Below are 20673 nucleotides of genomic sequence, written 5' to 3'. Positions count from 1 at the left end.
AACAAAAATTAGTCTTTTTAAAATGTCTTTTGAACACTTCATTCGGACTGAAATTGTACCTGTCCTACTTTAGCGAAGTCAGACTAACAGACCTAGATTATGCTATATTAGTTTGGATTTGTCCAGCATGTATACATGTTAATGGAACCCCAATTAGCCTCTGCATTGTGTGCATTCTCTGAAAGGCAACGTGCAATGTGTATTTAATAGTTTCAGTCCTATACAAACTGATTTAAGTGAGCAGTATGCATCATATGGACTGTGGCGAGTCCATCGGCAGAAACATCTATAGTCTGAAAATCACTTTAAAATGGTCTTCCGTTTTGTGCTTTATGAATATTGTGGTGGCCTTTTGTTATGTTCTCACTTTATAAGTCAGCTGACATTCATTGTTGTATAATCTGGTCCATAGAGCTCACACCGTTGCTCTTGAGGGCTTCAGTCTTTGCAAATGTGATAAGAAATACAGAAAAATCAATGTCATGTCCAGACATGGCGAGACATGTTGCTGAGCTGTTATTTATCTCAACCAGCTGTTGGCCTTTCAGTAAACCACATAGGATCATGTTTATTTTTGGCACAAAAAAAACAGAGGGGTATATTCATGCATGTTGATTACTTAATTTCACTTTAACTGTTCCATTGTTTTATTTAGTTTTTCAAATGCACATACAATGGATCTCCCAGTGCTTCACCAATATCACACCAAGCTCGTGTAATCCTCTATAGGACTTATTGGAATGGCTTCAAATGCATCCTTGATCGCAGGCACATGCTATAGATCAGTACAGCACATCAAGGCCTGCACCATTATAAGAGGACATCATTTAGGAGGGAATGGCTTTTATACATTTATGTCTGGGAGTGAAAGTAATTGCTCCACACTGCAGCCATACTATGTATTAAGCCTAATTGTGCATTGTTTAATTCTGAATGTTAACAATTAATGTAAAAATCTACATAAGGCTTGTTGCAGTGTAGAGTTTTCTATTCTATTATACTCTATTTGCCTGTTGTTCTGTTATTGTTTCAGTTATGTTATTCTATTCTGTTCTATTACTTCTGCTGTTCTGTTCTATTCTTTTGTATTGTATTCTGTTCTAGTCTGCTGTAATATATATATATATATATATTTTTTTCTTCAGTTTTATTCTGTTCTATTATATTCTGCTGTGCTATATTCTACACTATTTTACTCAATCTGTTATGTTATGTTCTATTCAATGTTTCGTTTTGTTTTCAGTTTTTATATTCTATTCTGTTCTATTACTTATGTTGTTCTGTTCTATTCTATTCTACTGCATTCTATTCTGTTCTGTTCTACTTTATTCTGTTCTATTCTACTCATTTTTACTCCACTGTTGTTGTTTTTTTATTTTTGCTTATTCTGTTCTATTCTATTCTGGTTCTGTTCTGCTCTGCTCTATTCTACTCTTCTGTTTCCTGCTCAATTTGTTTAGTTCTGTTGTTCTGTTCTATTCTGTTCTTCTGTATTCTGTTCTGATTCTGTTCTGTCTACTATATTATATTTTGTTCTGTTTTATTCTGTTCTGCTGTTTGGTTCTGTTCTATTCTACTCTTTTTGTTCTGCTATATTCTGCTCTCTTTTACACCATTCTGTTGTGTTCTATTCAATATTTCTTTCTATTCTATTCTGTTCTATTCTGTTCTACTACTGTTGTTCTATACTTTCTACTGTATTCGATTCTGTTCAAGTCTACTGCAATATATTTTGTTCTATTTTATTCTGTTCGGTTCTGCTCTGTTCTATTCTACTCTATTTTGTTCCATTTGTAGTGTTCTTTTATGTTTTGTTTTCAGTTCAGCAAATGTATTCTATTCTACAACTGCACATTACATTTATATTCTGGTTCTATTGTTTTGCACAATTTTACTCTTCTTTTTTGCTCTTCTGTTTTCTTGTATTCAGTACTGTGGCTAAATTGGTTAGGAATAAAGCCTCAACAGAACCAGATATTCTGTCGCAGCACAAGAGTAATGACTTCATGAATTTCTTTACAGATAAAATTGAAATAATCAGAAATAAAATTGGAATTATGCAATCATCTGTCATAGCACCTCAGAAAACAATGTCTAATAATTTTCCTCACGTGCAACTTCAATCCTTCTTTGTCCTAGTTCATGAAGAACTAACAAAACTTATCGAAACATCAAAAGCCACAACATGTTTGTTAGATCCTATACCAACTAAGCTCTTAAAAGAGGTATCCCCTGTAATCTCAGAACCTCTTCTTAATATTATTAACTCCTCGCTATGCTTAGGACATGTCCCAAGAAACTTTAAAATGGCAGTTATCAAACTGCTTATTAAGAAGCCACAACTTGATCCTGGAGAATTGGCTAATTATAGACTAATTTCAAATCTCCCGTTTATTTCAAAAATACTAGAAAAAGTAGTATCCTCCCAAATATGTTCATTTCTACAGAGAAATAGTATATACGAAGAATTTCAGTCAGGATTTAGGCCTCATCACAGTACAGAGACTGCACTTATCAGAGTTACAAATGACTTGCTCTTATCATCTGATCGCGGCTGCATTTCTCTTCTAGTGCTTTTAGATCTTAGTGCTGCATTCGACACGATAGATCACGACATTCTCTTGAATAGGCTAGAGAATTATGTTGGCATTTGTGGAGTTGCATTAGCATGGTTTAGGTCATTTTTTATGTAAATGATGAATTGTCAAACCAAACAAAAGTAAAATATGGAGTGCCACAGGGATCAGTTTTAGGGCCTCTGCTTTTCTCTATGTATATGCTTCCTCTAGGAGATATTATCAGGAATCGTGGAATAGGTTTCCACTGCTATGCCGACGATACACAACTATATATTTCTTCAAAACCTGATGAGATTTCACAAGTCTCAAAATTAGCAGCATGTATCAATGAAATAAAAGATTGGATGGCCAGAAATGTCCTTCTACTCAATTCTGACAAAACTGAGGTACTAATTATTGGACCAAAAATCTCTAAAAATAAGCCACTACAATATAATTTGACTCTCGATGGATGTACTGTTACATCATCTTCAACAGCGAAGAACTTAGGTGTTATATTTGATACCAATCTGTCCTTTGAAAATCAAATTACCAATGTTTGTAGAACAGCATTCTTCCACCTAAGGAATATTGCAAAATTACGGCACATGGTTGATGCCGAAAAACTAGTTAATGCGGTCATGACCTCAAGACTAGATTATTGTAATGCATTACTGGGAGGATGTCCAGCAAAATCAATAAATAAACTTCAATTGGTTCAAAATGCAGCAGCCAGAGTGCTAACGAGAACCAAGAAATATGATTATATTAGCCCCATTTTATCATCGTTACATTGGCTACCTGTTAAATTCCGTATTAATTTAAAAATTCTGTTAACTACATACAAAGCTTTGAATGGTCTTAATCCGCAGTACTTAAGTGACCTTCTACCACGCTATATTCCATCACGTTCAATACGATCACAAAATTTTGGCCTGTTAATAGTTCCTAGAATATCAAAATCCACAAAAGGAGGAAGATCCTTCTCATATTTGGCTCCTAAACTATGGAATAGTCTCCCTAACACTGTTCAGGACTCAGACACACTCACTCAGTTTAAGTCTAGACTAAAGACTCAACATTTAGCCAGGCATACACCTAAATTATCCTCCAACCCACAATTAGGCTGCTTTAGTTTAGTCTGCCGGAACCAGGAACCAGAAACATTGATCATGATTTATATCTCTGCAGTAAACTGAATGGAATCTATGCTAATATTATTTAATTTGTTTCCCTGTATCAACCTCGGGACTCCTATCCTGAGGTCACCAGAACCAGCTGGATCCAGCACCATTCATGCTTCGTGTTGGACTCCACTGCTGTGTGTCGCTGAATGATGATGACTAAATGTAGCCGTGCCAGCCAAACATCACTTCAGTCTATTATGATGGGCTTCAGAGGATTAACTGATGCCAATTCTAACCATAAGACATGGGATACTTCATATGCCATTGTCTGAACCTTGGATTTAGGATGGACCACACCTCACCTCACCGAAATTACCGGCCAGGTTGAACTGTGTTTCACATCACTGATCTCTGCTTGCATCACCTCGGACTATTGATGGACTACGATCTTGAAATGCATAGACTAACAATTGCCAACAAAAGCCTTCATCAGCCAATTAACAAGGACAATTGCACCTATATGAACTTCTGCAGTTAATCCAGGATGGACTTCAAGACATTAGTCATTAATCTTACAGTTCAAACAAAATCGATGTTTAAACACTGATCCTTAACACTTACTTAGTTTAATAATTTTAAACCATGACTTTAATTATACATAAGTAATATTTACATTATATTCATGATGTTAGCCAGAGGGGAACTGGCCCCCACAGTGAGTCTGTTTTCTCCCAAGGTTATTTTCCTCCATTAATCAACATCTTATGGAGTTTTGTGTTCCTCGCCACAGTTGCCTTCGGCTTGCTCACTGGGGTTATTAATACAATTATTATTTAATTATTATTTTTTAACCACGATAAACAATCGTATTTTATCTAATTACACAATGAGGATTCATCGACATTATAGACATTAGTTTTATCGTCTGTTAATGCTGATCTTCTGTAAAGCTGCTTTGAAAGCGATGTGTGTTGTGACAGGTGCTATACAAATAAAATTGACTTGACTTCTATTACCTCTGTTGTTCTGTTATATTCTATTCTACTGTTATATTTTGTTCTAGTATACTATATTCTATTTCGTTCTGTTCTGTTGTTTTAATCCGTTCTGTTCTACTGTATTCTACTGTATTCTAATCTATTTTGCACCACTGTTGTGTTCTATTTCTTTAAGTATTCGGTTATTGTGTTCTAATTTATTCTATTCTGGTTCTGCTGTGCTCTGCTATATTCTACTCTATTGTGCTCTATTCAGTTTTCTGTTCAATTTCATTTTTAGTTCTTTTGTACTGTTCGGTTTGGTTCTGTTCCACTCTGTTCTGTTCTGCTCTATTTTACTCCATTCTGTTCTGTTTTATTCTATTCTACTGTATTCTGTTCAAGTCTTCTGTATTATATTTTTTCAGCTTTATTCTGTTAGTTTCTGTTGTTTGGTTCTGTTCTATTCAACTCTATTCTGTTCCTCTCTGTTCCACTCTATTTTACTCCATTTGTAGTGCTCATCCTGTTTGCTTTTCCGTTTAGCTACTCTATTCTGTTACTGCATATTTCAATTCTATTCAATTATTTTCTTTTCTGCACAATGTGTATATACAAAAACCTACATCTCTAAGTGGCTGTTCACACAGGGTGAATACAGTACTTGCATTAAAAATGGAAAGGTGTTTCACAGCAGAATGATATAAAATGACACAATTTTTTTTTTCTTTTCATAAAAGCACAGTGCTCATAGTGCAAGATGTTGATAAAAAGTGAGATGTGTCGCAAGGGTCAAAGACATGTTTACTGTTCATTTACTAACAATTAAAATGTTTTTTAGATGTACGCAAGAACACATCCTGTGTGTGTATGTACCGTATCGCATCAGTTTGTAACAATGTCACATCACCGTGTTTTTACAGGTCACTGTAAAAGTGTTCTAAATGAGGCGTGGGACAGTTAAGTCTTCCCTGCAGCACTCCTCTGTGAATGCCACCATTGTTGAGGCATCTTTTATTCATGTGTTGACTTTTCCTAGCATGTCTTTGTACTCCATTATATTGAATCCCACTGAGCATCACCATCACCGGCTCATCAGCTCAAGAATTTATCCTCATAAATAATATCTTTAATCATATTAAAATATATTGCTTAATTGTGAACTATACATAAATAAAGTTTAATTTATACTGTTTTCTGTCTGCATTTGCAAATCCGTCTTTTTCCTCAAATGCCTGATCCATCTATTAAAATATCCAACAGGGATTCTCTCCATATTTCTGTTGAAAGAACTTAAAGACTTTTAGGGAAGTTTTAATGGACTGAGTGATTTTAGAGTAAGTTGAATTTGAGACTGAACTTTAATAAAAATGCTGTTTGGTAGGAGTGGGTAAAAATATCGATTTTCCGATGCATCGCAATATTTATTTGAAGGATCTCGATATTGATCCTTAAATCCCAAGATCGATCTTTTACTCTATGCACAGCCCACCACTATAATAAGAGGAAACCACTCACATTTGCAACCAAATTTCATGCTATGCGACTAAAATGTATATATTTGGCAAGTGGTTAGTAAAGGTTTACATTTCATTCAGCAGTGATTGTGTAGAATAATGGCGGAGGATTCAGCAGTGAGATCATTTCACTACCTGATGAGAGTAAAAGTTGTTCAGTGTAATATGTGGGTGTCCAAAGATGAGATCCACGTGTCCTATTTGTCATTGAATAATGTCTCTTAAAAAACAAACAAAAAAAAACACTTAATTCTAATCATGATCATGCACAGATGTGAAAAAGCCAGTCAAGTCCTCACATGCGTTTATTTACAGACGCTCTTTACAGAAATGTCATACTTGTTAAAGAGACAGTACAGGTTTTAACACCTGTTCAACAAATCAATGTAAATACTAGTAATTAGTACAAGTTATGCAATTAAACAGTAATTATGTAACAAAAAAAATATATATGAAATATAATATCTTATGTATTGAATGAATGCATGTTTTTGTTCATTTTTAAAAAGCCAAAATGTGACCAAAATTTATAAATAAAACTAACGAAATATAATTATTAAATTAATATTTTCGTTATGTACCTAGTTAACAGGTCCACTGTACAATTAACAGAATTAGCTGGGAGAGGTATATATTTGAAAATGGAATTACCCTGTTTGTCTTAATTGTTCGTTTATTTATTTATTCCTTTTTTTCTACCACATTTTTATTCAGTGAGAGTTTAGACTGTCTCGCCATATCAATTATACAAATTCTAAATTATTGCTATCATCACATGGTAGCTTTTCAATTATCACTTCACTAGTTTTGTTGACTCAGTCATAACAATATAACAAGAGCTAACCGAAAATGTCATGCGTTTTATGGCGTATCCTTGAGAGATTTCGTAAATGCCAACATATGGCCACGGTACTGATGCTGAGGTGACATTTTAAAAGGTAACAACATCAGTCCGAACAAGGATTTTAGGAAGACTTCACTTAATGTTTTGGACTTACAATTAGAGAAGGGTCTTTTTCAAGGAATCTGGCCGTTTCTTAGAAGGAATCTCTGATTGGCCCAGGAATGGGCTAATAAAGAAAATTGTGCATCTCAAAAGGTTCAGAGCTTGTTGAAAACTGTTGCCATAGTAATTCAAAGAATTGTAGCCATAGATACATCATAATTAGATCTTTTAATAGTTACACCATTTTTAGAAATAAGGATTTTTATCTTATTCAAACAAGAGAAAAGAAAAACATCTTTACTCATATTTATGTTACTTCATTATTCCTTAGGAACTGTAGGTGAACCTGCTAAATATTGAAACACCACAGCATCATCACTTCAAAATGGTCCGAACTCCAAAAATGATTATCAACATTTATTTTCACCATCTTTAAAAAAATTAACCAGGCGCCATACACATGATAACATGTTGATTTCTACCAAAAAGTTATTGTTTGGAATCAAGATTTGGGCTTGTTTAAAGGGATAGTTCAGCCACAAATGAAAATGATCTCATCATTTAATCTGACAAAGGAGATGTTTGGCAGAATTTTGGTCTCACTCAGTCACCATTCATTTTCAGTACATGATAGAAACAAATAAGTCTTTATTACTTTACAATGCAATCTAAGACAGTGTAAATCAACCACATTTGACCCAATCTATCTTGGTTAAAAGCACTCTTCTCAAATGGCAGAGGGCTTCTTTTATATCATCACTGTAATCCAAGGTGCCTGGTTCACCTTACATGATTATTATAGCCTTTGGCTCTACAAACTAGCCAGGCACTGTCTTCAAAATCACCTCCCTTACTCATTAAAGTTGAGAGCCCTGAAGAACAAATAAAGACACTAACACTGTGTCGATATAATCCATCACATAGACGAATCTAATTGTATTCATCTTTTGTAGAACTATACAAACTTCTCCCAAAAAGAAACATGTATTTTGTTTGAAGACAATCTATTTATTTCTGCTATTATTGCCCAACAAGATCATGTTACCAGTACACTAACATATTTAATCATGTATGCCTTGAGTACACAGTGATTGGTGACAATGTGTATAATAGTGTAAGAACTTTGAAAGGGCATGTCCCATAAGAGGTCAATGTGCCACTGCTGCACTCTGTTACTATGGCAACATTCCCTCTGCTGAAGGAGATGTTTGTGTCATCCGTAATGAGGTTAAAAAAGAAATAATCACTGCCAAACTCAGTCTGTCAGTGCAGCTGGGTCCATTCAGGTGGGAGGCCACTGTATTATGACATAATTTACTTTTTGTTGGAGTAAATATGTTGAATATGTTGTATAGCACATGGTTCATTATCTAAATAAAGATGATGAAAATAACTGTTGACACACAATAATAATAGAAGTCTGGCCCAGTTTGAAGTCAGGTTGCTGTGGTGTTTCAATATTTTGTAAGATCATCTACAGGGAATAATGAGTTGATATCAAAGTAAGCTTAAAAGTAAGCCATTTGTATGTTGATTTCCCTTAGAAGTAGGGATTTCAATTTTTTCCACTTTTCTTTAAATGAATAAATGTCTATTTTTCCAGCTTGTTGTATTAGTATTTATTTTTTTACTGCTCCTTATTCATTTTAGATACAGTAATTGAAAATTGTTATTTACATAAGCAAATATATAATTCATGAAATCTTGTTTTATTACATTTCGTATTTCAATGAGGATATTATTTATTTTAGCAGACAGTTACGGCAGTTAAGAGCAAACAAGGTTCGAACAAGATCAAACTGAAATTCATGGCTGTTTAACACTTCTGTGTACAAATTTGAAGGCTGTTTATTGGATCAATACAAGTAAACGTCATATTATTGACTATGCATTACTTTACGGAGAGCTTACAACCTATTAGTTAAGTCTTGCCTTAAGAAGAGTTGGTGCAACTAAACTAAGCACTGACTTAGATACAAACTAACTAGTTGTTACTTAACACTAAGCGTGAACTTAGGTGAGACCTTACGCACAGCTGGTGCAACCCTGGTGAAAATTTTACATTGTGGTTCTGTGGCGATATCAACATTGATCGTGTTTACATGTACACCAATACGGCGATAACTTCCAAAAATCAGCTTATTCGAAAATCCCACAATGCAAGAAATCACATTTATATGAGACTTGAAATCATTGGATTATTCTCTGACTTTGGTGTCAAAACGTAAACAGTCATGCGAACACTTGCGCACAATGTATAAGCCGGTAAGAACACTGGTAAAGGTGTTTACATGCAACAGGGAATATGGTTAATTGGCAAAAATCTACATGTGCCGATCATTTTTTGCCTTAACCATTTATGACCTTACCCCGATAAAGGAAAGCCATTTACAGTAGAGATAAGAAGATTATATCATTTTACTGACTTGAATCTTTGAGTCTCAACGATGTTGAGAATACGAATATGTTGTCAACTTAATTAAGTGTAATTGTCGCAAGAACATGCATGTATATTGGTATCATGGTTCTGTTTCTTTAAAAGTCCCAATATAGCAACACTAGCTCAACCAATGTCTGAACAATGGAAGAAAAAAGTCGTTATTTTTGCAATTCTGTTTGGTGCTTCTAACGGCACAGAATTACACACTGTACCTTTAAGAATTGGGGGGGGGGTTTTACAGTTTTACATCACAAAGCCGATTGTAGGCGGAACTGATATTCCGTTAACTGTTCTCACTTAAGGTTTTGTACGACAACTAAGCACATTATTTACTGCAGTGGATTGACGGGATACAGATAGTAAATCAACAGCTATAAATTCACACATTGTTTCTTAAGCCTAAAGCATTTGTGCCTCTGGAGGCACAAATGCTATCTCAAAGCAGTCTGAATTACATCATAAATTCCATTTGGACATAGTGTGCAATGGATTATCATCAAGCTCATAGAGAGCAGAAGAGCTCTACTGAGCTCCATGAGTAAATCAATGCCATATATACAGTATGTGAAATCTTTCTGCTAAGCCTTTACCTGGCAATATAAATCAAGATTTAGCAAGTTGTGACACTGGTTGCAGTTCACTGGTTAATGGCTCAGATCTAATTAAAGGTGCAGTTTGTTATTTCTGTGCCACTACTATCACTAAACAGAACTTCAAAATAATGACTGTTTTCAGATAGGTTTCTAGGATATCCACAGAAATTATGTCCTTGTATGTGAACAGTATCATTCACTACCTGCACTAACATCCAATATTTGTAAGTGAATTTAGTGAGAAAGAATTTCTTTCACCATTTAAGTCTTTAAGTCTTCATCCAAAGTTAAATGTGTTATAACTTGGTATGGTTTAGATTAAGGTTTAGTGACGTGGTAATTTTTAGTATAAATTAGAATGTATGGATTTTGTATGAGCATAGAAAACCCTCAACCTTCTTATCATCAATTTAATTAAATTAAATTGTATTTATATAGCACAATTTAAAAACAACAACAGTTGACCAATGTGCTGCTGTACAATGAGTTCGCAAGAAATTTCATATCATGTGGATGGCTTTACTGTAGAAAGATTGTAGAAGACTTCATCAAATACCTCTCATAGTACTCTGTGTGTGAGAGTGTAGCATTTTTAGGTTCACAGGACATTTTCCAATACAGGGATTTACTATTGGCAGACGAGAGTGAGAGTGTGGGCATGGCTAGTGTCAATGATTGAGTTTCATTTGGATTAAAAGGTCTTACAAGGTAGTTCACAGGTTTTGGAGCTCAATGATTTGCAATCTATTGTTTTTATATACTTGGTTGGAGGAGATAAAAATAAACCCATCTGCGAGCTAATTAAACATTTGAAACATCTGCCTTGGGCGGGTGATGTGTTGACAGCAATAAGAGAGAACATTTCAATGTGCTGTTCTCTTAATTAACTTTTGATTATGCAGCAATTGTTTCTATAGAAGTGCCTACATCAATATCCTTAGCAGTGGCCACTGAGATTCTTGGTGTTCTCTGCGATGCACTGCCACTGTGGCCACAGCTGATCCATTCTAATAACTTCATGAGCATGAATATCAAAAACCAATGTTAAAATCACATATAGCATAATAAAGTCTTATAGGTTGTGTCAGTTTAAAGGTCAAGGTGATGCTCTGTATAGACTTCAGAACATTCCACATAGTCACTCCACAACAAGCAGAGTGATTCTCATAAATTCTGTGTTATATAAGTTTGCTTTGTCAAATAAATCTCTATTGGAACATTCTACAACAAGCAGCCAATGTGATCAAGCCCCAGTATAACGTTGTGTGGCTATTGAAGGCATACAGTGGCTGTGAGCCCTCTTTTTCTTTCAGCTAGGATCAAACAACTTTAATAATCTGTAACGCCCCTGGCATCAACATGCACAACATTAGAGACTTATTTGAAGTCTCCTGGACCCCATGTTTTCTTTTGCTTCATACTGTTGATGGTTCAAGAAGGGATTCTTATGAGAAACTGGCTGATCGCTTGGTGTAGAATAGTTTTTGTCATGCTAAGAAATTGCATACTAATGTGTTCACTGATTAAAAAAAAAAAAGTTAAACTTGATCTTTAAGAACTTGATCTTTAAGAACTTTTAAGCATGTCTCCAGGTAGCTCTTATGAACTTCTATCTCCCAAAATGTACATCCCAAAAGTGTTTTGAATTTATACCGAAGTCTTCAAACAAATACCCTACACAAAATCCCTTTTTGTTCTATAAACATTAAACATTAAATATTACATTTGTTCCAAAACCTAGTGAGCTGCCATTGTAGGCAGTGTTTTAAAGTGATTGAGAATTGAAAATTCTGTCATCACATTATTTTTCTGTCATAAAATATAGATATATCAATAATTGTTCAGCATGTTATTTTATCTATATATTTTTGAGGAATCGATATTTAAAAATTAGCTTACAATTAAATTAGAAGCCTTTTAGCATGCTTTCCAATTCACTAAGTTGGCCTTCTGTTTAATAGTGTGGCGTAATAGCGTTGGGAGACCACAAGAGGGTGATATAACATTTACTGAAGCCGACTCGAGGGTAGGAAAAGCAAATAGTGACAAAGTGACGTTCATGAGTTTGCAGGTTAGAAACTGAAACTAGTGTAACGGCACAAACTGAACGATTATAAATGGTGAAGTTTATTATGCAATTTCTTTCATTCAAGCTGTCAAACCACATAACATTTGTAACTGAAACTACATTGTGTTGGCTATATGAATAACACATATACATAATATATTATCCAGTAATTAATCTTTGTCCATTGATAATGAAATGGGTCAAATTTAATGGAAAACTATGTGAGTTGCTCTGTAGCACTGCAGAATTTGGACGTTGAACGTTGGCGGTGTGTGTGTGTACTTTCACAGAAAAATATTTTTACATTTTCCAGGCACGACTGATGCGCCACCCCGTTTAATATATCCTGTCACTCACACAGTGTAAGTTGTAACTACTTTGCAACACGCAGCCCAATTTATATATAAACAAATCCCAATTTATATTGATTATCATTGAGAAAATATTCAGATTATAGATGCATGTAAAAGGCATCGATCTCAAGCCTAATTTACAGTAATCACCCTTGTGTAGTTTCAAACCCATGACTATTTTTTTCTACCGCGGAATACAAAAGGAGACGTAAGGCAGTGTTTGTTATGATCTGATTACAAAGTAATTCATTACTATAATCTAATACTTTTTGTCCAAAAATGTTGTGTAGTGCAATACATTTCAAATTATTGTAATCAGTTTACTCTTGCTGGCACAATAAAATTAATTTTAACTAGCCCAACTTATTTGGGTTACACATTTGTAAAATAATCATATTTATGTAGAATACATTTAAAACATTAATTACATTAATATGTACATCTGTTTTTCTGTGACAGCTACAGGGCATGTACCCCCTAATGAGTCAATGAACAAGGATGAAATATACTGTAGACATTATTTTTAATTTGTTGAACAGAAAAACAAAAGTTTTTAATAGAAAGTAACTAAAAGTAATTTGTAATGTGATTACTTTTTCGGTCAAGTAATTATTACAGTCAGTAATCTGATTACAATTTTAGAGTAGTAATTCGTTTTTTTGTAGCTTACCCATCAATTTTAAGGTGGTCGCACACCCGAGAAGCGCTACACCGCTTCGCATCACGGGTAAGACATGGCACAGGTATCAAACACAGGGCAGAAGAATGTTTCACATTTCACTTTTACAAACAACAGGGTTACCACGGTCATGGAAAACCTTGAAATATCAGGAAATTGTAAAATTGTGTTTAGTCATGGAAATTAAGAAAATCATGAAAGTCATGGATATTTCTATAGTGACTATACATTTTTCTAGTTATGCTCTGCTATAAAATATTTCACCACCTAAATATTGCTCTTGGTTAGAGCTTTGTAGAATAGAACTTGCTCACAAGCCACAGCGATATTCGGTTTATGAGCGAGTTATTTTTAGTTAATTGGTTTAAATGGTTCACAAATCAGTTTAAATGATTAATTATTTAGAGAATCTGAATCAAAATCATTTAAATAAATCGATTCCTTCCACAAACCACTGGAAAATCAAGGAAATTCATTGGTCAAAAAGGAAGGGAACCCTGAAACAATGAAAGGGAATGGTAAGTTACTAAAAAAGTTATCCACTACAAATTACTAACTACTTGTCTATTATAATCAGATTACTTTTCTGATTACTTAATTGGAAAAGTAATCACATTATTAACTACTTTACTTTTAAGTTACTTTATAAAACGTCAAAAATGTTTTTGCTTTTCATCTAAACAAATTCAAAATAATGTCTATTTCCTCCTTGTTCGTTGTCGCACACCCTACAGCTGTCACAGAAATACAAACAGACATACATATGAATATATGAGTACCCATTTTAACTGGATAACACATTCATCATTTTTATTTTAAATATTTGTAACCCAAGTAATGTACTTAAAATCAGTAATTGTAATCTGATTACAAGAATTTTAAATGTAATAAGTTACACTACTTTTTGTGCCTAAAAGTAATAAGATTAAAGTAACTAATTACTTGTAATCCAATTACAACAAACACTGATGATGACTAAGGATAACATCTGCTTTTATGCTCCAATGGAAAAAGAAAGTTGAACATGTTTGGAAAAACAAGAGGGTGAGTAAACGATAACTGAATTTTCCTTTTTTCTGAGACATTTAGTATAATTTTAGGGTACCATAAGCATGCTTACAACCCTAAGTTTGTTCCATATGAAAACATAAAATACTAAAATATATAAGAGAGAAAAAATAAATACAAGATGGTGATCGGACGAAGTCAGGGAAGAGCTAATTACAAATATAATTATATCCTGAAAAGCATCAATAATAAAAGTTGAAAACAATTAATAACTGACTATTTTACCCTATATTTATGTGTGCTGCTGTATGTATATTTATGCTGATTAAAGTTTTGTGGTTTTCCTCTCACAGGCATATATTGAAATCAAGTGTGGGTCTAGTCTCCTGTGTATTTGCAGTATGCATATGTAAAGTGTTCCAAATCAGTCACTTACGAGAATCCATTACAGTTAAAGGGGTCATATAATGCCATTTTTGTACAAGTTAATATGAATCTTTAGGGTCTAAATGAAAACTTTGTAATATACTTTTATTAAAAATTCTCATTAGTATTTTAAGAAAACACTAATTTTACCTGCTCAAAAACAGCTCTGTTTTCAGCACGCCGTTTCAGTGCATATGACTTTAAATGATAATGAGCTTTGGTCACCCCGCCCCTCCGTTCTCTAATATAAAGGTTAATAAAACGTTACACTTACTTCTTCTGGAGGTGCAGAGGGAATATAAATAGTTGGTACCGAATCTTTTTTCAGCAGCAGCTTCTTAGCAAAACCAGCTTTATACTGACCCTCGTTTATAAAGCAGTCTGGTGAAAAATGATTCGCGCAAACATGAACGCATTGACGTTGCTCATGGGGAATATTCCCATCGTAAACAAAACTCAGCCACTGCGTCTTCAGCGGTTCAGATTTAGGAACATCAAAATGACTGCTGTGTTCGTTATTACAACGAAGAACAGAACACCACAATCGCTTAGGCGCCATTCTGCTCCAGTGTATCAACAATGATGACGGACTATGATTGACAGCTCGCTCACGAGCGAGGGCGGGTCTGTGTTGAAACACTGCTGTCAATCAACAATCCTGGGAGGGGCGTCCGACCGTGTGACGTCACACGGTCGAACGGCTCAATTTGAGGCAGGGGAAAATATATAAGGAGATTAAAATAAAAACACTGGATGGATTTTTATCATAATAGGATGGTTGTGTACAGGCACAGCTAACACACATTTCAGTACAATCAACTTGAAAAAGTGCATGTACCATTATATGACCCCTTTAAGAATCTGTCATTGAAGGCAGCTCATTAGATTTTAAAACAGATCTAAAGTGTTCATATCCTAAATTGCCCAATGTAGAAGAACAGTAGATGTGTCTCTGAGCTGACCTTCTTTTTTTCACTGTGACTGTTTCAGAACAGCTGTATAGAAACATGACTGGGCTCTAGATTAGTCCCAAATGAATAATCCAGTATGAAACACAGAACCTACATTATCAAAGGGAACAGCTCTGTCTGTTGACTCGGAGGAGCACTGACGTGCACAGAATGTAACACAGAATGTTACATTCACAAATGTAAAAGTGCCCCTTTAAGCACCGAGGTGCCTTTAAGAGTGCAGAGATTTAAGTGAAGGTGTATTTTCTAAGGTCTGTACACGTCACTGCTGAGGAGAATGGCTGACACTTAGAAAGTGTGAGAGCTAATTAAAACACAAGATTTGCCATCATCCTGCCATAGAGAGGAGCAAAAAGAGAGAGAGGGGAAAAAGGGGTGAGGAATCCACACATCTCATTAGCCGGTTCCCAGCGATGGAGAACAATCTGCACTTGTCTCAGCTTTGACATAAGACTTTGTATATATGTCAGCACATTCATTAAGTGTTCATGTCGAAACACAAGGAGAGTCTATGTGGAGGTTCAGGCTATAAGCTATTACCATTAACAGCTACATAGCACACGAGAGGATGGGAGGAGCGGATGGGCGAGAGAATATACTTAAATCTTCTGATGTTGCTTTGGGGTGTGATAGAGCTATAGTTGCCCATATTTCATTACACATATTTCATTGGTGTTGGGAATGTTATTGGCTCCATGCTTCTGAAGTTGGCAATACACTGAAAAAAATGGAAAGAAAATCTTTTGAAAATTCTAAACCAATATACTTGAAATAAACGTAATATATTTATGTTTGAGATGAGAAAATATTGCTTAAAGCCCAAGTGATATTCAACACAGTCATCAAAATGTTATATGATCGCATTGCTATGAAATGTTCAAATGGATTCGGACTTCTAACGGAAGGTGTTCACTCGCCGTGATTTCACTGTTTGTTTAACTAACTTATGAGCTAATGCAACACAATTCTTTAGTATTTGGCCTCAACCTAATTACATTGTGTACAATCCATCTATGTTCACTTAATTCATCTGAGTTGGGACTATGTGAGTAAAAGCCTATTTACTGCATCAATGCATTGGGACTGGATTGAGAGAGACATTTTTAAAATTAAGTGTTAAATTAATGTATTTCCATGCAAATTGAAACAAGTAGATGTTCTGTTATGTCAGGAATTAGAAGAGATTCTGTCATAATTATTTTTTTTGGAGGTTACCATTGTGGAGAAGAGTGCAGCTATTGGTTAGGTTGAGGTTGGGTACATTACTATTCAACCATTCATGTGTATTGCTGTTTTAATGAAGCAAATACTGAGCGATCATTAGTATATTGACTGATTGGGGATCTGTAAACTCTCAGCAGCACCATACTTGTTATACATTGCAAATATACAATATATATATATATATATATAAAATATGCTGATCTGCAAGATTCAATAGAGTAATTTAAACAGATCAAATTTAAGTTAGATTAACTCAATTAATTTAGGTTCTTGCTACACAAAGTATTTGAATAGAGCCTATACTGTATTTTAATGTAATATCAAAGAAAAACATTTTCATTGTGTGGAACCAATGTCCACAATTTAATTATGTTCAACCAACAATTTTTATTTATTTATACATAATCCATTCAGAAACTGTGATTTGAAATGTCATGCACAGACAACACTAAGTGCATTGAATGTGTATAAGTGGAATGAGGTTGGCTGTTACATAACTGATTATATATTTGATTCAGTTTTCCATTTGAGTCACTCAGGATTTCATTCAATTTTATTCCACCCTTTATGAAATCATTATTTCATTCTACTCATTTGTGTGTAACTAGTTGTTTTGTTTACTCACATCAGTCCTTTGTGAGAGGAGGGGGTATTTTGATGTAGATTGGCTTTGTTCTTCATCAATAGAGAGAGTGGGAGTAGATTACAGATCTACAGATTTAAATGATTCTGATGGAAAGGGTTGGAAAGTCAGATCTGAGCGGAGGATTGAATCCATAGAAGCTTTGATAGGAATTCAGCAAATTATATATATATATATATATATATATATATATATATATATATATATATATATATATATATACACACACTCACTGAACACTTAATTAGGAACACCTGTACACCTACTTATAAATTATTGAGTTACCATAGAGTTTGTCAGCTCGAACTAGTCTTGCCATTCTCTGTTGACTTCTCTTATCAACAACGCATTTTTGTCCACAGAACGGCCGCTCACTGGTTGTTTTTCGCACCATTCTGAGTAAACTCTAGAGACTGTTGTGTGTGAAAACCCCAGGAGATCAGCAGTTACAGAAATACTCAAACCAGCCCATCTGGCAAAAACACTCTGATCACTTTTTCCCCATTCTGATGGTTGATGTGAACATTAACTAAAGCTCCTGACCCATATTGGAATGATTTTATACATTACACTACTGCCACACGATTGGCAGATTAGAAAGGTGGCCAGTGTGTGTGTGTGTGTGTGTGTGTGTGTATATATATATATATATATATATATATATATATATATATATATATATATATATATATATATATATATATATATATAATGTTTATTACAAATAATGCAATATCATTAACTAACAAAATACAAAAGTTGCCCTCTGTACCATTTTGGCAGAATGTTGTTGTTTCTCTCCAACTCGATTTATTATGGATTTTAATATTACATGTAGGATTTTGTAGTCAAATGATAGAAGTCTGTTGTGGAGAGAAGCAAAGCTTGGTGTAGGAGGAGCAGTTTTATATTTGCAGTAGACAAGGGATCCCGAAGGGTTGTATTGAGAGCGATCCGTGCCAGTCTAGAGCTTTTCATTCATAAAGATGCAATTCAGCACCAACACTTTGGGACAGCGCACCACCTCCGGTAGCCCAGCCGAGTGAATTCAACCAGTGTCAACCTGCTCTAAACGACACTATGCACTTAACCAGAGCCATACATGTGTGCAAACTTGTGGGCTTGATCTAAAAACCGCTGAACACAGTTTCATTTAACTTCCCTTATGGGATTCTGTTGGGCGAGTATGAAGAGCGCTTTCAGAAGCTGGAAGAGGCGGTCGGCAGTGTCCCGAAAGCCGTTATAGGATTTTTCATTCAGAAGGATGCTGGTGGGAAATGCCTGGAGACAGAGAGGATGAGATTTGTGGAAAGGCACTGGAGCTACTGTCCGATCTCTGCTCGAAAGGAGAGGTGCAGAATGAGAACTGTTTGGATTTCACCTACTATTTTCGCGATCGCGGGAGACCGAGATATTCGGACTCGGGTCAGTAGCCTACATTGTTTATCATAGTCTAACCCCCCTTAAAACGCGATTTTTCGGATAATTAGCTCTGCGCATTGATGAAGATGGAGTTTGTTTTTCCTCGCCCATTAAACAGCACAATATAAACAGTATTTTCTTTATATATAGCCTATAAAACCACATGAAACTAAAATTATTTGTCTTTTTATTCGTTGCACTATTTTATTTATTTAACTATTTATTTGTTTATTGGCATTTTATTCACCGACGAATAGCCTAACAATTTTTTATTTGGGATTATTAATATTTTGCGGTGTAGCTAGTTCTTCGTTTCTTTTATCTGGCATAGCCTACCCAATGAAACTGTTTTTTATTTATCATTAAGTATTTTTATGATGTATTGTCAACCTAATATATTAAACATATTTTTATTATTCTAAAAATGTTTATTATTCTAAAAATATAGGCTATAAGCCTATGTATATTTTCATTTTTATGTAAAATGTTGTATACGCGCGAGCGTGCGCGCGCACACACACATGTTGGTGCAGCTATCATTATGAGGACTCTCCATAGACATAATGATTTTTATACTGTACAAACTATAGATTTTATCCCCTAACCCTAAATCTCACAAAAAACTTTCTACATTTATACATTTTCAATAAAACATCATTTAGTATGTTTTTAAATTATTTGAATTATGGGGACACTAGAAATGTCCTCATAAACATTTATAGTATAATACCCTTGTAATTACCAGTTTGTAACCTAAAATAGTCCTTGTAAACCACTTAAACCAGCCCACACACACACACACACAACCCAATCATCATTCCCCACAGTCCAGTATTAATGACCTATTTAGAGCTGCCCTGTATCTTACCATTTGGAAATGCAGCCCACATGCATTTAGATGCAATGCTATAGAACTAATACTCCTACCAGATCATACAAAACCCTTTTAGAATGTTTATGCACACTGAGGTTAAACTATATATATATATATATATATATATATATATATATATATATATATATATATATATATATATATATATAAAGTTATAGTAAGTGTTCCTGGCTTTAAAATTATGTTGTAAATCTCCAAAACACCTTGAAAGAAATAGAACAATGCTTGATTCCGTTCATATGGTCATTTAAAGGAATATTCTAGGTTCAATACAAGTTAAGATAAATTGACTGCATTTGTGGCATAATACTGATTACCAATAAAATTTTAATTTTATTTATAAAATTAATTTAGACTTGTCCCACTTTAAAAATAAATAAATAAATAAATAAATAAATAAGCTAAATTTGTGTTACAGTGAGGCACTTACATAACATAAGACATAAACAATGTGTGTTGACTTTATTTTGGTGTGATAAAATCATATACTGACCTTTTCTGTGTAGTTATATCCAATTTAAAATCTTCAAAGTCATGACAATTTCACGCCGCTAATTCGATTAAATTCCATTGTAAGTGCCTCACTTCTTTAAAGGGATAGTTCACCGAAAAATGTTTCATTCTCTCATCATATACTCACCCCTCATGCCATCCCAGATGTGTTTGACTTTCTGTATTATGCTGAACACAAACAAATAAGAACGGAAGAACATCTCAGCTCTGTAGTTTATAAAATACCCATTTACTTGCATAAAATGCAAGTAAATGGGGTCTAACATTTTCAAGCTCCAAAAAGCACACAGAGGCAGCATAAAAGTAATCCACA

The 20673-nt window shown here is 34.4% G+C and overlaps 1 protein-coding gene across 1 annotated transcript in view; it reads left to right on the top strand.

Moving 5' to 3' along the window:
- The first annotated feature begins 18807 nt into the window (after positions 1 to 18807).
- The window catches only part of syt9b (synaptotagmin IXb), a 34361-nt gene continuing 32495 nt past the window's right edge, over positions 18808 to 20673 (top strand). The window contains exon 1 of the mRNA XM_052120081.1: positions 18808 to 18955. Coding sequence (XP_051976041.1) covers positions 18808 to 18955 — 148 coding nt within the window. The remainder of the gene's footprint in view (positions 18956 to 20673) is intronic.

Source organism: Xyrauchen texanus, chromosome 46 (assembly GCF_025860055.1).
Source record: "Xyrauchen texanus isolate HMW12.3.18 chromosome 46, RBS_HiC_50CHRs, whole genome shotgun sequence".
Taxonomy (NCBI): domain Eukaryota; kingdom Metazoa; phylum Chordata; class Actinopteri; order Cypriniformes; family Catostomidae; genus Xyrauchen; species Xyrauchen texanus.
Note: the sequence above shows the minus strand (reverse complement) of the source record. Positions and strands in the feature narration are given on the sequence as shown.